The sequence below is a fragment of the Perognathus longimembris genome, chromosome 1 (genome assembly GCF_023159225.1).
Source record: "Perognathus longimembris pacificus isolate PPM17 chromosome 1, ASM2315922v1, whole genome shotgun sequence".
Classification (NCBI taxonomy): Eukaryota; Metazoa; Chordata; class Mammalia; order Rodentia; family Heteromyidae; genus Perognathus; species Perognathus longimembris.
The window spans coordinates 96,566,114-96,585,739 of NC_063161.1; the positions used below are offsets into that span (position 1 = coordinate 96,566,114).

The following is a 19,626-nucleotide window of genomic DNA, read 5'->3' on the forward strand; positions in this document are numbered from 1 at the left end:
AACATCTTTCAGGCTGCAAGCACCTGATGGTGAAATCAGAGACTTTTTGTCACCTGATGGTGAAATCAGAGACTTTTTGTCAACTTCAAGTCTCAGGTTGCAGACAAATGTAGTTTGAGCTCCTCATTTATCATTCAGTGAGCATATACCTCACCAAAGACAAATGTCAGTATTTTAAAGGCAACTGAAAGCTAGTGTGTGCTGAGACAAAGCTCCTCAGTCATCAAAATTTTATTACCAATACTTCCATTCCAAAACTAATCTGGAGTTATGTATTTTTGTACACACAGGATAAGAGGCAGAACCAGCTGGTAACAGAAACCTTAAGTTTGTTAGTCATCTGTTTATAACTTGTAGAAAATTATCTGTGACACAAATGCCAAGGTCTTAGGTTCTTGTGGAATTGGTATTAGCTACTGTGGAAAATATTCAAGCAATGATTTATGCTTGGGAACAGAAGAATATATATTGTAAATAAAAACCTGGCTTCTCAGCTTATAAGTAGTTTAATAAAAAGTCCTTAATATGTCTTTTGATCAACTGGGGCAAAGAGATAAGTGGAACACCAATGAGGGATGAGAAAAGAAAAGCAAACTGCATGTTTTCAGTTATATAACTACATATTACTAACAGAGATGTGGGAGATGTTAGTTTCTCTTCAGTACACATCAAGATGATCAAAGATAGGAAAAATTACCAGAAAACTAGACATTTGAGAAACCCAAGAACAGTCTATATTTCTTGGCGCATATCATTCTGTACAAGGATTACAAATATTTTCTCATATTGCTCCAGAAATTTCCAGGAGAACTGACAGATGTCAAAGGCCTATCATTTGTCCCTAGAAGATCGTCAGAAAGAAGTAATTGGTTTTGATGGTTTGTGCTCCAGCAAGGTTTAGACATAATTGGAATGTCAAGTGAAGAGAAGGAAATAGATTATCAAGCATGCTGACTTCAAGTGTCCAATTTAGTTTGGTTAATTCCATCTTATCTGTCTCTTTTCTAAAATATTCTATAAGAAATACCAAAACTTGATTCTTTTTTGGTAACTTTTCTAGGAGGAAAAGGATCTGGGAAACATTAAAGTACATCTATGGTTATATTCATAAAAGTGTTATTTTTGTAAACTTGTTTCCAAACTAACATTGATAGAGTGCCCCTATGTACATGGAGTGGCTAGAAAGTGAATAAGACATGGCCCTTGCCATGTAATAATGGAAAGTCAAGCTCAGATAAGAATGTACTAGGTGGTGACATGAGTGCTGACAACACCAGAGAGTTCCAAGAGCACAGAGGAGAGGGTTGGGGACATAGCTCAGTGAGGGAAGGTGTCCAAGGCCCTGATTTCAAACCCCAGTGCCACAGTCACACAGGCATACACACACATACAATCACACACACACACGCACACACATCCACACTCAAAGAACAGCAATTATAGAACTAGAATCCTTTCAGTGAGACATAGTGTTTTAGTTATCTACAACATGACAATGTAATCACTCAAGTTCTTCTATTCCCTTTTCCATCAAAATCTGAATCTGAGGGTCAGTGTAGGTAACAAAATACAAACCATCGTTTGACCCTCTCTTATGTAACTCACCACAGAGAAAAAAGATTCAACCTAAATAAGATTGAAGAAAATTGGTGAAACATAAAATCTTTAAGCCAGTATGGCAGTATTTTGTGTATGTACATATTATTAAATTGAATTTATATTACTTAAGTTCATTGTGATAAAATTACTTTAAACCAATAAAATTAATGTCATCATATGTAATTAACATAACTAATTAGCAAACTCATAGATAATGAAGCACATATAAATATCTACAACTTTATATGCATCCCTCCATATGTGTGTAGATATATCTATCTATATCTATATAAACATATATATATCTATATAAACATATATAGATATAGATACATATAGATATCTATACATATATATACATATATATACATATATATACATATATATGTTATATATGTATACATATATACATATATACATATATACATATATGTATATATATGTATCTATATATAGATATAGATACATATAGATATCTATATATGTTTATATAGATATAGATAGATATAAACAAATCTAAGACTGGTGATCTATCTTTCCAAATCAATAGATCACGATATTTTTTCATGCTTGTATATACTATGAAAATCAGTACATCTTTAATTTAATTAAAAGATATGTACAAAATCCCATTTGAACTAGTAACAAATAATTTAACTTCAGTTGCTGAATTTTGAGAAGACAAAGGCCCAAGTTGGAATAGAGAAAGTTCCACAAAATAGTACTACAATTTTTGCCTCTGTATAATATTTAAATATATAGATACATGTATTATTGTGTTCAAATTCCACAAGGCTAAGGCCATTATTTAGGGAAATGTAATAGAGAATAAATACCTTTGCCTTACAGTTTACTATATAATCCCCTCATATCCCATTAACATAGGGAAAATAAAGCCCTGGGTTTGGGTGAGGGCAAGCAAGTGTTTAGGGAAGAAATTATGGATGGAGAATGTCATATTGATCTAAGTTAGCCAATCTGTTCTCTACAATGATTAAATTTGCTTTAGACTTTCTCAATTCCCAGTGTACGGAGAAAGAACATCTCTGAACATGAAAACATCAGAGAAAACATACCTGGGTAATCCATTATTGAAAATTCTTTGTAAAAAACCACTGCCTACAATTTTAGTCTCTGTCAATGCCTCATACAGATTTGAAAGGTACCTATTTACTATATTTCTCTGAGATTTGCTTAGCTTACCCTTTCCTGTTTAACAGAAAACATTCAGTATAAGCATGTGGTAATCAAACAGCAGCATACTGGAAAACTACCTGGAGAGTTTTAGGACATCCAGGTTCATATATGTGTATATGATTTTGATGGGCCTGGAGTGGACAAAAGACATTAGTGGAAATCAAAATCCATTGTGATTCCAATGAGAGCAGTCCATGGGCTGTGTTTTCAGAAGCTTTTACATTTTATATTAAAAATAAAACAAACTTTATATTTCCCTGATGTTTCCAAAAGTAGCTTCCTTGGTTTCCGTGCCTCTGGGCATTCTCACACATGATTTTCCTGTTAATCACAGACACTTTGTATCCTCTGCCACGCTAGCTCTTGGGAATTAAATTGATTTGGAAAATGTATTTAATATCCATTTCCTTGTTTCTTTTTCCCAGCTGTGCCTGGTTCAAACATCTGTCTATCTTGAAAACTCTTCAAAAAAATAAAATAAAAAGCAACCTGTACCATAAAGACACTCATATTTGGCAAGACTGGCAAACTTAAGTTCTTACTATGTTATTTATGTGGATTTCTTAAGAGCTTTTGCTTCATGCATCTCCTTTCCTTTGCAACTGTTTTCTGACTAATAAAAACCTAGGAACAATCTAACAAGTGTATTAAAGGGGGCAAGTGAGGGAAAGCAAAGGCATTTAAAAGTGAAATGGTGCTAGTTGATTATAAAACACGATTTTTTTCGGTTGTTTGAAACAGTCAGTAGGGCCAACACCCAAAGTTTAGCACTAACACCATCCACCACTTTGACACAGCAACTGTCACAAATGATCACTGGCATCTCCAATTTTCATATGTCTGGCTGTTATTTTTTTTAAGTCTCTGGATTGTTTTCGCAAATAAAATTTCAATCAAAATATGGCTCCACTCTATTGAAACCAGGGTAGAGAGCTTGAACCAGTAGTTTTCAAACTTCAAATTACCCAGAGAACTTTTTTTGGTATATGTGCTAGTCCCAACACTTGAACTCAAGGTCTAAACACTGTTCCAGAGATTGTGCTGGTGCTCTATTGCTTGAACCATACCACCACTTCAGGCTTTTGGGGGGTTTAATTGGAAATAAGAGTCTCATGGACTTTCCTGTCCCAGGTGGCTTTGAACCATGATCCTCAGATCTCAGCTTGCTGAGTTGCTAGAATTACAAGCATGAGCTGCTGGCACCTGACTCCCAGGGAACTTTTTGAAACAAATAATAAAAAAATATTGCTCAACAGATAAACATTCTGATGACCATAATTAATAACAATATAGTATATGAAAATTGCTAATAGATAACTACCTTTGCTACAAAAATAAGTATGCAGTTAATTTATGTTTATATGTTTAATCTAGATCTAGCCATTTCACTATACATAAGTATATATAGATATATACATAGTTACATACATAGACATAGATAGATGCATTGATACATACATAGATCAAATTATTTCATGCAACACAAATATACACAGTTTTTGCAATTCAACATAAATTTATTTTAAAAAATAAATTTATTATTTAAAGCTAAAAAGCTTTTCTTTTAAATTTTTTTTCTATTTATTGTCAAAGTGATGTACAGAGAGGTTACAGTTTCATATGTTAGGCCTTGGGTACATTTCTTGTACTTTCTGTTACCGCCTCCCTCATTTTCCCATCCCCCCTCCCCTTTCCCCTCTCCCCCCTGAGTTGTTCAGTTGGTTTACACCAAATGGTTTTGCAAGTATTGCTTTTGGAGTCATTTGTCTTTTTATCCTCTGTCTCTCGCTTTTGATATGCCCTTTCATTTCCCTGGTTCTAATACCAGTATATACAGTTTCCAATGTACTCAGATAAGATACAGTGATCTTGCGCCTAGAACTACAGGAAAGGGATACAAGAGGATCATCAACAATGGAAGCTACGGTTTCACATGGCATGTTGAAAGTGATTACAACAGTGATATAACAGTCGTTTCCATAACATGGAGTTCATTTCACTTAGCATCATCTTATGCATTCATAAGGGCATCAACATAAATTTAAAAATAAGAAAGGGAATGAAAGAACATAACTTGCTGACTCCACAACCAAATTTTCTGATTCAATAGTTTCCTAGTGCTGGGTCATTTGCATATCGAAGGAGTATTAGGAGAGGAGTTCAGTGTTGGTCTAAAAGCATTATCTTGAGAGTGGCTTTCCTGGAGCTTCCCTCTCTGACTGGCTCCCAAACACAAAAACAGCACAGGCAGCTATGGAGCTCCTTCTCAAAATTCCAGTGGCTTTTGTGTTAAAGGTCATCAGTCTCTAGGTGAACTCCACATTCCTTTGCATGGACTCAAACACCTCTGCACCCCATGCCCCAACTTCTCTTTAGAGCCCTCTCTCACTTTGTGAGCCTTCCATTCTACAACTCAGCTGAGCTGTTTACTCTACTGCGCTCAAATAGAACCTGCTGCCATACCATGAGATGGACAAAGGCATTTTTTGTTCATTTCTTTTCCAAAAACAACAAAAGAAGAAGAATTGCTTCTTGAAGTTCTTCAGCATAGCTCATGAAGAGATGTTGTAAAAGTGCCCAAATCCATAGGTTTATCTGAATAAGGCAACAATAACAAAATGTCCTTATGTTTCTTTCTTCTCCTTTTGATGAAATAAATTCTGAACCAACCTGACTGGCATTAGGCCCTTCAGCTGCTATAAATACAGTGAATTAATATGGCCTCCATTTCTCAACAGTGCCATTCATAACAACCATGTTTGGGACATTCTTAACAGATTTTTCCATGATTCCTTACACAATTCTCAGATAATGACCCTAGGAAGTATAGGATTATGTACACTTCTGTACTATGTAGAGCCTTGTAAACACCCACTGTAAGCCCTTCTTCAATAAGAAATACAAAAACAAATAATGTATTAAAGTAAGATTCCAGACATAACTGAAATCTATGCTGTTGTTTAGGAAAGCCTCCATTCTGTTTCAATAAAGCCTTTTCTTTATTAACTGTATTATTGGACAACTGTCCTAGAGTTAGCATACATGACTGTTATGTGTTAGGAGGATATCCACTGTAAAGCAAGAGTCCTCTATAAGCAGAAAACCACAAAGGTCTTGAGTAGCAGTAACAAGTTATCTCTATCAACACACAGAAACTACTATTCAGCATCTTGAAGACAGACCTAAAACTTGGAGTTCCTTAAAGCAGAGATTTTAGTTTTCATGACTTGATAGTATTCATTATTAAAATTTTTGCTATGTCTACACAGAAATGACAACGCACTTTCAACTTGAGTGCCAGCTCAAAGCATTGTGTGATGGAATGTGCTGAGTACGATAGAGGCTGCCGCTAAAGCCACATCTGAGCTGGGAGGAAACAGTGGATTCACAAAGAGGGATTCACAAATCTAAACAAGGCACAGAAAGGAAGTCAAAGTTAATAGGCCCAGAATGTCTATTCCTACATGAAAATGAGTCAAAATCTTAGATATTCATATAATTGTAAGACTGCCAGGCAACAATCAAGTGGTAAAACACTGAAGATAGAAAGAACTGTTGACTTTTGATCAATATTGTAACACGCATCCGGTACAGAAATTACCTGGTAATGTCAGAGTTTCCACACAAGCATAGTGCACAGCAGATGAAGGACAACAAGATTTGACCATGAGATGCTGTCTAGATCTGCTGAGGGACAAGCAAACCCCAAAACATCACGAATGAATAATCTATATAAAAGAATATTTTTTCAAAAAAGAAACTGAGAACTAATAACAGCATATGTAGCAAAACTAAAGTTTGCCCCAACATCTTACAGCAATATATGAGTTAAAAGGAATTATTTAACAGACTACTTAAAGAATGTAAATTTAATCTTCCCTTTTCCCACAATTCTAGCCCTCCCTCCCAACCGCACACTTACTTAAAACATTGGAATGATTGTGTTGAGGGCTCCCATATGCAAAATCTAGATTTAAATACATTAGTTCACAAATTCTATGATATAATCATCTCTGTCTTATAAATGAGGACACTGAGGGCAAAAAGTTATGTCATTTGTGAAATGTCGCACAGTGGAAAGTGTCTCCCCAGGTGGATTGGGGCTGATTTTTAGTGTCTGTGCCATCTGCCTCCTAGGAATTTGAGACACAATGCACAAATTTCAAAGGGGGAGGGGGGGCGGTTATTTTCCTTGCCCCTGAGCCAAGTTATCACAGACAACAGAGGAGACAGCACCCAGCTTCCATCGTCACTCAACGTGCTAGTTAATGTCTCTAAATAAACAGTGAACCAACTTTGAAAGCGTAGCCATGGAGGGAGTATCTGTATTTTGCCTGCCCATCAGTTCCACATATCTCAGTTCTAGCTCTGATTCTGGCTTTTATGTAGGGCCCAAAACAATAAAAAAAAAAAAAAGAAGAAGAAAAAAACATTGTCTGTCCTTGTCTGGCTACGGGCAATAGTCACTGATGGGATTTTACTTGGCATGAACTCAAAGGATGTGCTTGACTTTAAATTTTGGCAGAAAAATCTGCCTGACCATGTGGCAGTCCCTGTATTCTTTGGCAACATTTTACATTCTACTCCTGGGCATATTCGTAACCTCAGGCAAAGAAAAGAAGAGAAATTGCATAGACAGCACTGCTTAGGATTTTATAGCTTTTTAAATGCCTTGCTAGTCCCAGCCTGGGGTAGAGTGTTTGGTAGCCCTGACAACAACAACATCAGCACTATCCAATAGATACTTCTGTGAGGATAGAAGCCACATCTGTGCTTTTCCACCACAGAGCACTTGAATTATTGTTATAAATTGAATTTTATTTCCTTGTAATTAAATTTAAATGTCTTTATATGGACAATGCCTATCACTTTGGAGAGCCAACTTGTATTTTTAAAATTGGTTTCCACCACACTGGGATTATAGATATCCAATGTTTTATGTGACATTATTGCTTTTCTATGGTAACATTTTTGTCATCCAACATTGTATATTCAGTCATTTGGCAAATATTTTTTAAACCTAAAGATGAAAATTCCTACCCTTGTTGGTTTACATTCCAGCAATGTTAGGTAGATCATAAACATAGAAGCTGGGCATTGGTGGCTCATGCCTGTAATCCTAACTGCTCAAGAGGCTGAAACCTGAGGATGACAGTTAAAAAGGCTGTGAGACTCTTACCTCAACTGAACCAGCAAGAAATTAGAAATGGAGCTGTAGCTCAAGTAGTAGAGTGCCAGTCTTGAGTGTAGAAGCTAAGGGACAGAGAGCCCAGGCCCTGAGGTCAATTCAAGTCACAGCATTGGCATGCACACGCACACACACACACTTTAGAAAGTGAGATACTACAGGAAAGTTCAGAGTAAAGGAATCAACAAGGAGGGTAGTGAAAATGCCTTCTGTCTTCATCTGTCTTCAGTACCTTGTTCAGCACTTAGTGAAGATGAGAAAACATAAGTAATACATAAGTAATACTGTCCATGCAGCACAAAAGTTGACTATGTAGTTAGGTTTCTTAGATTAACCTGCTTTGTGAAGTGCCTTACAGAAAATGTAGAGCACAAAATTTGTCTTGAAATACTAAGTACCTTTCTAACCACTGCCAGTCCCCATCACATTGCCAGCTTCTGTTTCCTTTGGAACATTTATTTGTGCTTTCTGTCTAACCATAGCTGTATCAGGAGTTTAGAAGGAGTGACTGCTGGGAGAGGGAGGTGAAAAGAAAGTTAGCAAAAGACAGCTGGGCACTAGTGACTCCTCTCTAATATGCCTTATAGTTTCTGCCATTTTTAATACATCCCCATGGAACTCTCTCATTAAGAGAAGTCAACTTCCTGGCTGGGAGTGTGTCTTAGTGATAGAGTGCTTGCCTAGCTTGCCTGAAGCCCTGGGTTTGATTCCTTAGTACCACATAAACAGAAAATGACAGAAATGGCACTGTGGTTCAAGTAGTAGAGTGCTAGCCTTGAGCAAAAGTTGTTCGGGGACAGTGCCCAGGCCCTGAGTTCAAGCCTCAGGACTGGCAAAAAAAGAGAGAGAGAAGTCAACTTCCATGTAGGTTTGCCTACAATCTTCAAGGAGGGGACAGTACAACCCAATCCATAGCATTTCCAGTTATTCCAGCCCAGGTACTGAACTTAGAATTAAAGAAACTGTCTTGGACATAAAGGTACCAATAAATGGGAGATAACCCATATAAACCAGGAACCCTCAGCCTTTCAAATACTCCAGCTTGGGGGGGGGGGGGTAAGAGGTCATTCCCACTGTGACCTAGCTTATCCACAAAAATAACAGAATAAGTAAATGTGGTTTTATCCGATGTTTAAAAATGGGTTATCTATTAATGAATTGCCAGAATATATGACATACAACACTGTGGGTTCCTTGATTCTATAACTGAATATAATTCATCTCTCAGCTTCCGCATAACATCATGTCCAGCACATAATAGGCATCAGTATGATTTGCTAAATGATTTACTAAATAAGTAATTATGTAGATGTCTATATGGGGTGGTTTCAAAACTCCATTATAATTAAGCTTATCTAATTTAAGTATTTCTGTTTCTTTGGGGGGAGATAAAGTTGTGTACTGTTTTTTTACTCATTTATGTGGTATTAAAGATCGAACTCAGGGCCTCATGTAAGCTAGGCAAGTACTCTACCATTAGACCATATTCCCAGCTCTCCGTTTCTTAAGTGCAAGAAAGAGTTGATGGTCTCTAACCTATCTTAAGTGGAACAGTCAATTCTCTTTCACTAGTGACTAAACCTTCAAGTATGAGAATGCTGTGACTCCCTGGAGAGAGCTCTGTGTTGTAAACAAAAGCCCCAGACACAGGTCATACTACTTACCCACCCCACCCCCAAAAAAAAGAAAGAAAAAAAGAAAAGAAGAAGACATGAGTGACTCTCTTCCAAAGAACATCATAGCCTCTGAATACCAGTAATGGTTGTACAGGACTTGCAATGTCCAAGCACTTTTTAAAGTTCTTCACTAAGACAAACTTGTTTACCCTTCCCAAGACTATTAAGTGCTATCATTTCTATGCTTTTGACAACAAAAAGATCAGTGATTCTGCACAAGATCTGAAGTCAACAGGTGATAGCTTAAATTCAGTAAGCTAGCACCCATGGCTCTTACATCTTTTGTTTTATTTTATTCTTTTTTTTGTCAAGGTGAAATACATAGGGTTACAATTACATATTAGGTAGTGAGTTCATTTCTTATCCAACTCGATACCCCCTCCCTCATTTTTCTCTCACCTTCCCTATTTCCCCCACCCCCAGGTTGTACAATGAGTTACAACATATTGTCTTGTAAGTATTGCTGTTGCATTGGTTTGCCTTTTACCCTTTGTCTCACTGTTTTAATGTTCACCTTCCCTTCCCTAATTCAGACAGACATATATAAAATGCCCAGGGTACCAGAATCAAATACAATGACAACAGGAACTAAATCATTTTCTTAACAAAAGTTGCCTTGATTCCCCTGGGAAGAATCTTACTATTACTTGTGACCCAGAGTTATGGCATCTGACAGCAAGTAGTAACTTTTACCAAGAGGAGGAAGAGGGAGAAAGGAAGGAGGAGGTTATAGAAAAAAATGCCATTCCTTATGACTTCAGTCAAGACATATAACTCTCTGTGGCCTTTGTATAAGGTTAGCAGTTTGCTTTGGTTTCAAACAAAAGATAAAACTTCCTTTTTATTTAAAGAATTAAAGATCCTGTGAGAAATGATGTCTTTTCAGTATCAGATTATGGTGTTAACAGGATTGTTATTGATGTAAGGTTTTCTCACATATGTGTGGAAAGAGAGAATCTATGGGGTAATTGCAAAGGGCTCCTCTCCTTTAAATTCCTTAATTAACCTATGAATAGCTCTTAAAGTCTTATTGAATTCAAAATGCAATTTCTAATTTTCAATTCCAGAAACAGTAAAAAAGAGAAATTTGATATTACAGATAATTAAATTTATTCTGAGAATAGCATTTCTACATGTAGGCTGCTTTGCCAGCATTTGAATAGAATATTAATTGCAAAGTGTGGGGAGTTTTGTTGGTTTTCCTGAGCCTTTGATACACAGTGACTGATTATAAATTAATCTGTGACTCATCTAAAAAGCTCCAGATTATAGGCACAGCATTTAAGTGGAGACAGAAATTCCATAAAAAGAGATTTTGTTCACTTAAATGATTATATTTCCCATCACAAAATCTTTAATTGGAGGTATACCAAAAATAACACTGATACATAGGGAGCCACAAATTAACCCTTTCCATAAATATGATCACTTTGTCAAGAAGCCAATCCTAAAACTGTAATGTCACATAATACTATGACGATGTTTTGCTGTCAATAAATTTTTCAATCACTATTCTAATGCCTTAAGAAGAAATCTAACATGGATGTACCTCTAAATTTGTTGATGTTTAAGTATCAATCAAATTCTTTAAATTGCTCCTATGTTATAGAGGGGAGGAAACCCAGGAAAGAATTACTGAAATAGGAATTTGAAGAAAAGTCATGTTCCCCAAATCCTAAGGAATCTGCCTGCAAAATAAGAGTCTTTAGGGGAAGACATACCAAACTTTTGTATCAAAACAGAGGTATCCAGTACCATATAGAAAAAAAAAAAAAAAAGAGTTGGGAGCGGGAATACCGAGGAATACAGAATCATCAAGCTACTAGATGTTCTTAATCACTGTTCTCATGTGCAAGTTTCTCATTATTTTTCCTAAACTTGATTTTTAAAAAATTTTCTCTAGGTAGTTTCTCAATAAATAGAAAGATATAGATATACACATACACACATATATTTACATATATGCACATACATACGAAGGAATAGCATTTGCCTACATCAAATTGAGCTTAATGTTCTACCTGCAATGCATATAGTTAAGAAATTGAAAGAAAAACTGATAGAATACATAGGAAAGTACATAATTGGGTCAAATCTGAAGTCAACAGACTCACCTCAGACACTGAGGTCATCAAGTTATGTGATTTAGAACAAATCACTAAGCTTCCTTCAGTCTATTTCCTCGGTGCAAGATGAAATTCACACCTGTTTGCCTCTAATATTGTTAACAGATTCTCCCCAGAGCCCACTGTGTGTGGAAAATAATTGTGTCATACCACAAACATAAAGTTTTGCTTGGGCTCTTATTCTTAAAAGCATTATTAAACTTCTGTTAAAGACTTGAGATCTGTTGTTTGATTGTTAAGAGGGGAGATCTGCAAACATTGGGGCGCTCTGAAAGGCAGAACAGCCCTAGAAATCATTCCCCACTTTATTCAGATGCAGGATGGAGGGGAGCTGACACAGGAATGAATGGCAGTGATCTACTGGTCATAATGCAATACTTTCAATGGACCAAGTCATTTTTGTTTCACCTAAAACCGTTTCTGTTCTATCAGTAAGAGGTATCTAATTTGGAAACAACAACCTACTTCTCACATTCTATGCTTCTTGCTGCCAAATGATTTAGCCAAAGCCACATTTTTTTTTTTTGCCAGTCTTGGCTCTTGGACTAGCACTCTATTTCTTGAGCCACAGCATCACTTCTGGCTTTTTCTGTTTATGTGGTGCTGAGGAATCGAATCCAGAGCTTCATGCATGCTAGGCAAGCACTCTACCAGTAAGCCACATTCCCAGCCCAAGCCAGAACTTTTGTCACTGTTGAAATTGAGACTTTTAAGTATAGGACTCTTTCAGCTTTCCTAAATCAGTGAAAGCCACAACTAGGTAAACTGCACATCATTTCTTGGTTTTTGCAAAGTGGCAGATTGGATGCAAGTGACACACCAATCTCTCAAAAAGCTAATGACCTCAGGGAATTCAGATTTCATTACAGATGGCTGGCAATGGAAAACAAATTTTGAGTTGTTATAAAAATTAAACACCTGCAGATGAATGATTAGACCTATCAAGTGGCTAATCAGCAGAGACCCTTCTGTTGTTAGTCATGTACGACATTTATGCGCACTTGATATTGCAGACCTCTCTAGACTCTCCCATGTGGGTTGCCTGTCAAGTAGACATATGCCTGGGTATAAGTGCTCAGTTCTTGTCTCTCAAGAAAATTAACTGGTAACACAAATGTGATTGGGTCATGCTCCTGATTAAATCATTCAATGGCTTTTCATTTATTTGGAGACATAACCCCAAATCTTACCTGGAGTGATGGTTTATTCCTGCACTTGGGAGGCTGAAGCAAGACATTTAAATGTTCAAGGCCAACCTAGGCTATATAGCAAGACTTTCTGGAAGAACCAATGAGAAGAAACAATGGAGAGAAAAAGAGAAAGAAATAAAGGAAATTTTCCAATACAATCTCCGAAGTCTCCCACAATCCGGGCTCAGATCAACCTCTCTGTAAACCCATCTTGTTTCCTGCTTCTCTTTGCTCTCCTTGTTAGTCTATTTTCCATCTTAAATACCTGGACCAAATGGAAGGCACTGGTCAAGATGTACTGGACTCACACTGACATGTTGATTGTAGCCCTGTTTGTACAATTACTTACCGTTATTTTTCAAAAAGAGTGAAAACATTATTTTGACTCACAGTTTTAGAGACTTCAGTCTCTTTGGACCTGAGGTGAGACATTGTGACAGGGTATGAAGCAGAACAAAATTGTTCACCTCACAGATGGAACTTGAAAAAAATGAAAAAAAAACAAATGTGGCCTGGGTTCCATAATATCCCTTGAAAGCCCATTGCCAATGATTTAAATTCTCTCATAGAAAACATGTTTTTCACTACAACTCATCACACCAAGCAAGGAGCCAAATCTTTACCATGGGGGCTGTGAGGCACACTGGGATCTGAACTATAGCATATCTATCTAGCTTTAGCCAAAATGACTTTCTTTTTATCTTCTCCAAATTAGGTCTCTCTGTGCCATTTTGTTTCTTACTACTGATGTTCATTCCCTCTTCAGGACTCTTCATCACTTCCTCAAAGAGTCCTGGACCCTCTACATTAGCTATCACAGGTTGTCCTATTTCTCTACCACTGACAGAGTTGAACTCTCTCACATGTTTTTGCACTCCATGTCACATAACCCATTGAAGATGGGCTATGGATGTATCCCTGCAAAATACCACAGTGTCTGGCACTGAATAGGCATTTACACTGACCAGTCATGTATGTAAATGTTCATTGACATTGGTTAAATGAAGGAATGCACAACCACAGCAAAGCCCATGGAGTAAATGTGATCATCTTGAAAGATTTTGTATCATTTTTTCCAACCATAGCAAGGCCATTCTATTTTTCTAAGTGTGTGTGTGTGTGTGTGTGTGTGTGTGTGTGTGTTATTGATACAGATCTCCTTGGGAGAGGAGAACAGGAGATGTAACTCAGCCCTCCATCTAGATTACTGAGCGTCATGATCTGTGGTATAATTCTGTCTTGGGGAATGCCATCCTTTCGAAAGTGGCTTTCAAAAGAACATCCAACCTAGTGCATTCAGGTAAACCTCATCCTGTAAGTCTTCCATCTTGCTTTCCTTAAGCCAAGAAAATTTGTCTTGCTTTCATGTTGAAGGAATGGTTCTGAAACTGTCTGCATTAGCAGCTGGTGAGGAGGAGAAGCTGTTGTATGGAGCACTTGGAGCAAAACAAGGCAGCTTGATGGAGATCTAGGTTCTGCTTCTGACTCTGTCATTTGTTTACTATGTGACCCTAATCATTTGACCCTTTCGGCTGAATTGTTCTGCCTGTGAAATCAAGTTGGGTTCCCATTAGCACCAAATAATTTGCCATTTTATCTAGGAATTGCTGGTACCTCAGTAATGGAGGCAATAGATATGTTGTAAAATATTAGGCAATTTATAGTTATTTTGCCACTGGTTCTTAAGAGCAATTTTATCCTCCTGAGTTTGGACAGTCTCTGTTAATAAAGACTCTCATTTCCTGACATTTGATGACTAATGAGAGAGCCTCTTCTCACCAGGCTGGAAAGAAGAGTAAAAAATTAACTGTGATTGATCCATATTCAAGACAATGTAATTGTGCATTGAATAGATATGATGCTTATTTTTTCTCTAGCATAAAAATACTTTTAATAAGGTTTCCAAAATGATAAGACTTTTTTTGCTGTAACAGAGTAAAACCTCAACATAAATAATGACTACCTACTTAAATTTTTAGAATAAACGTAACTTCTACTTTTGTTGAGTAATGTTGAGATATAACCTTTCTTCCATAGTTAGAGATGACATAATTTACAGGGAAATGATACAGTATCTGATGAAGATAGAGGTATTTAATTCAAAGCATGTTTTGGTACTGGTCCTGAGGCTTGAAATCAGGCCCTGTGCACTGTCACTGAGCTCTTTTTGCTCAATGCTAGTGCTCTACCACTTAGCCACAGCTCCACTTCCAGCTTTTCTGTGGTTAATTAGAGATCAGAGTTCCAAGACTTTTCCTACCTAGTCTGGCTTCAAACTGTGATCCTCAGAGCTCAGCCTCCTGACTAGCTAGGATTATAAGCATGAGACACCAGTTAGACCTAGCAAGGCACTTTTAATTACAGAATTTTAGAAAGAAAGTATTAAACACAGATCATATAGAAAAAGAGAAAAGAATAACAGCAACAAATAAAACCTAAATCAATCCTCCTACTGTACTCAGGTTCTAAGACATATAGATGGATTCATTTTCAGCAGAACATCTCATTAAATTATCACAGTCAAAATGACTATTATGAGAAAAATACAAAAATAACTATGTCCTATTTCAAACAAATCCTCAATGCTTTTTTGTGTCCTACACTATTTCTATTCCACATTGGAGTGATTAAGTTTACTAATGCTACTTCATGTTTAAAAATAACTGGAAGGGTTGGTTCCATATTTTAGCTATGACAAATTGGGCTGCGATGAACACTGTTGTGCTGGTGGATTTAGTGTGTTCTTGTTTGTGGTCTTTTGGGTAGATGCCCAAAAGTGGGGCTGCTGGGTCATAGGGAAGCTCTATGTTTACCCTTCTGAGGAATCTCCTTACCTCTTGCCAGAGTGGCTGAACCAGTTTACACCAACAATGAAGTAGGGTTCCCTTTTGGCCACATCCCCTCCAAAATTTATTATTGTTAGTTTTCTTGATATAGGACATTCTTACTGGGGTGAGGTGGAATCTCAATGTTGTTTTGATTTGCATTTCTTTTATGGCCAGTGATGTAAAGCACTTTTTCATATGTCTCTTGGCCATTCTCATTTCCTCATCAGAGAAGTCTCTTTTTAAGTCTTTAGCCCACTTGTTGAGGGGGCTGTTGGTTCTTTGTGGTTTTGTTTTGGAAGAATTTAATTTTTTTTAGTTCTGCATATATTTTAGCTATGAGGCCTTTGTCCATTGTATGGCCAGTAAAGATCTTTTCCCAATCTGTGGGCTTTCCGTTTATCCTGCGAGCTATGGCCTTTGCTCTGCAGAAGCTCTCAGTTTGATGCAGTCCCATTTGTCCATCCTTTCCTTGATTTGTAGTATTTCTGAGTCTTTGTTAAGGAAGTTTCTTCTTGTGCCACGGAGCCCAAGTGTTGCTCCTACTCCTTCTTTTAGGGTTTTCAGGGTATCTGTTTTAATTTTGAGGCCTTTGATCCATTTGGAATTGATTTTGGTGCAGGGTGATATATATATGGATCTAGTTTTAGTTGTTGCAGGTGTTGAACCAGTTTTGCCAGCACCATTTGTTAAAGAGCCTATCTTTCTTTCATCCTGTTTTTTTTAGCTCCTTATCAAAGATTAAGTAGGCATAGCTGTGTGGGTTCATTTCTGGGTCTTCAATTCTATTCCATTGGTCTTCATGCCTGTTCTGGTGCCAATACTAAGATGTTTTTATTACTATAGCTTTATAATACAGCTTGAAGTTTGGTATTGTAATTCCTGTAGCACTGTTCTTTCTGCTTAGGATTGTTTTTGCTATTCATGGTCTTTTAATGTTCCATGTGAATTTCTGGATTGCTTCCTTTATTTCATTAAAAAATGATGTTGGGATTATTAATGGGTATTGCATTGAATTTGTAGATAGCCTTTGGCAGTATTGCCATTTTGACTATATTAATCCTCCCAATCCAGGAGCATGGGAGGTTTTTCCATTTCCTTAGTTCTGCCTTAATTTTGTTTTTCATGCTTTTAAAATTCTTATCATGGAGGTCTTTCAATTCTTTGGTTAAGGTTATTCCTAGGTATTTTATGTTTTTTGAGGCGATTGCAAAAGGAGTTGCTTTCCTGATTTCTGCCTCGGTCTTACAATCATTAGCATATAGAAAGTCGGTTGATTTTTGAGGGTCTATTTTATATCCTGCTACTTTGCCAAAGTTTTGGATCAGCTCTCGTAGCTTGGGAACAGAGTCTATGGGATTCTTTAGGTATAGGATCATGTCATCTACGAAGAGAGAAAGTTTAACTCCATCTTTTCCTTTTCCTATTTGGATCCCCTTTATGTTTTCTTCTTGCCTAATTGCTCTGGCTAGGAATTCTAGTACTATGTTGAAGAGGAAGGGACAGAGCGGACATTCCTGTCTTGTTCCTGATTTTAAAGGGAATGGCTTTAGCTTTTCACCATTTAGATTTATGCTTCCTGTTGGTTTGTCATAGACTGCCTTTATTATATTTAAGAGTATTCCCTGGAATCACAATTTTTCCAGGGCTTTTATCAGAAATGGGTGCTAGATTTTATAGAAAGCCTTTTCCACATATAGAAAGATGCCCCTCAGTAGACGAATGGATCAGGAAAATGTGGTACATATACACAATGGAATTTTATGCCTCTAGTAGAAAGAATGACATTGCCCCATTCGTAAGGAAATGGAAGGACTTGGAAAAAATTATACTAAGTGAAGTGAGCCAGACCCAAAGAAACATGGACTCTATGGTCTCCCTCATAGGGAATAATTAGCACAGGTTTAGGCTAGTCACAGTAGAGGATCCCAAGAGCCTAATAGCTATGCCCCTATGAACGCATAAGATGATGCTAAGTTAAATGAACTCCATGTTATGGAAATGACTGTTATATCACTGTTGTAATTACTTTCAACAGGTGATGTGAAACCATAGCTTCTATTGTTGATGATCCTCTTGTATGCCCTTCCTGTGGTCATACCTTCACTATCTCTGTATCTTATCTGAGTATATTGGAAACCGTGTATACAGGTATTAGAACTAGGAATCTGTAAGGGAAACCAAAATCAAGAGACACAGGGTAAAAAAGACAAAAGATTAAAAAAGCAATACTTGCAAAACTGTTTAGTGTAAATCTACTGAACAACTCATGGAAGGAAAGGGAAAGGGTAGGGGGGAGGGGGAATGAGGGAGAAGGTAACAAACAGTACAAGAAATGTATCTAATGCCTAAAGTATGAAACTGTAACTGCTCTGTAAATCAGTTTGACAATTAAAAAAATCATAATTGAAAACTCAGAAATAAAGGACATGGATAATAAAAAAAGCCAAAATCTAGAGACAACGGATAAAAAGACAAATGACTCCAAAAGCAATACTTGCAAAACTTTTGGTGTAAACCAACTGAACAACCCATAGGGGGAGAGGGCAAGGGGGATGGGGAAGGGGAAATGAGGGAGGAGATAATAAACAATACAAGAAATATACCCAAGGCCTAACATATGAAACTGTAACCTCACTTTGACAATAAATAAGAAAAAAAATAAATAGATGTGATTTTGCATGTATCACAACAAAGAAATAAGTGAGTATCTGAGGAATTGGATATGCTGAATACTTTGATTACACAGTGTATCATGACTTGAATCATCACAACTCCACAACTGTGTACAGTTATGTGTTAGTAAAAGTGACACCAAGAATCATGTCCTGGGTTGACCTGTTGTCATTGGTTTTCATTGCAGGCTTATCAATGAATCTTTGAGAGACCAGTTATTAGTGACTATTCAGAAGACCTTCACATACACTCGAACGCAAGCTCAACATTTGTTCATCATCCTCATGGAATGCATGAAGAAGAAGGAACTGGTATGTGAGCCCCCATTGGTAGCAATTCCCCTCCACATTCCCTTCTTCTGTTGCACCTCACTTTCTCTTTCTGACCAAGCATTTAAAATCACCCTCAGGCTCCATTGGCTCCAGTAGTTTATTCCTCTAAATAGCTGGGGACAGTTTTTTCTGTCTTGACTCTAATGAAGTGTTTGCGGCAAAGTATTAGCATCATTCCCTTTGGAGCCCATCCGAGTGCTTCTTATTGACCTAACCAAGTGAGTTGAAGAGGAAACAAATAGGTTCCCTCTTGGCAAATGCTTCAGTAAATCCTCCCTTCTGTTTGAGCTTTCACTCTGCATATGAATGATGAATCATGAGTGTGCTTTGTGTCAAGTATCTAAAGTGACACAGCATTGGTGCTCTATGCTAATCTATACAGATGGAAAAATTGAGACATGGACCCATAAATTACTGGAAAATCTATATAGTTTCTGAAGCACCTACCTGTAGCTTCTAAAACATTTCCTACATCTGAGCAAAACATCTTAGAAATGTGCTGTCATAAAGAAATAATAAAACTTATTTGGCACTTGATACATGCCAGCAAGAGTACTATTTCTGTTATCACTTGCAACTGTCCTGAGGAGAGGCACAATTATTAGCATCACCTTACATGTGAGAAAATTCAGACTCACTTCCATAGAAAATAAGGATTTTGACTCTAGCTTAGCCCCATGGTGTCTAATTTCCTTGGGAAATATTTTTATTCAGAAATGGTGTCATTGAAGCCAATATTGTGAACTGACCACATTGGGTAAAAATCCATCAGGCCTCAGGAAGCAGAGATTATTCTCCTAGGTCAGTTGAGCCCAGT

The 19,626-nt window shown here is 37.1% G+C and overlaps 1 protein-coding gene across 23 annotated transcripts in view; it reads left to right on the top strand.

Moving 5' to 3' along the window:
* Trpm3 (transient receptor potential cation channel subfamily M member 3) overlaps nt 1-19,626 on the top strand; it is a 298,633-nt gene that overhangs the window by 86,818 nt on the left and 192,189 nt on the right. For all 23 annotated transcript variants that reach the window (XR_007208826.1, XR_007208828.1, XM_048332551.1 and 20 more), the window contains one exon: nt 18,665-18,788. Coding sequence is in view for 21 of the 23 variants with exons in the window: in XM_048332551.1 (XP_048188508.1) it covers nt 18,665-18,788 (124 nt within the window). In the remaining 2 variants the exon portion in view is untranslated. The remainder of the gene's footprint in view (nt 1-18,664; nt 18,789-19,626) is intronic.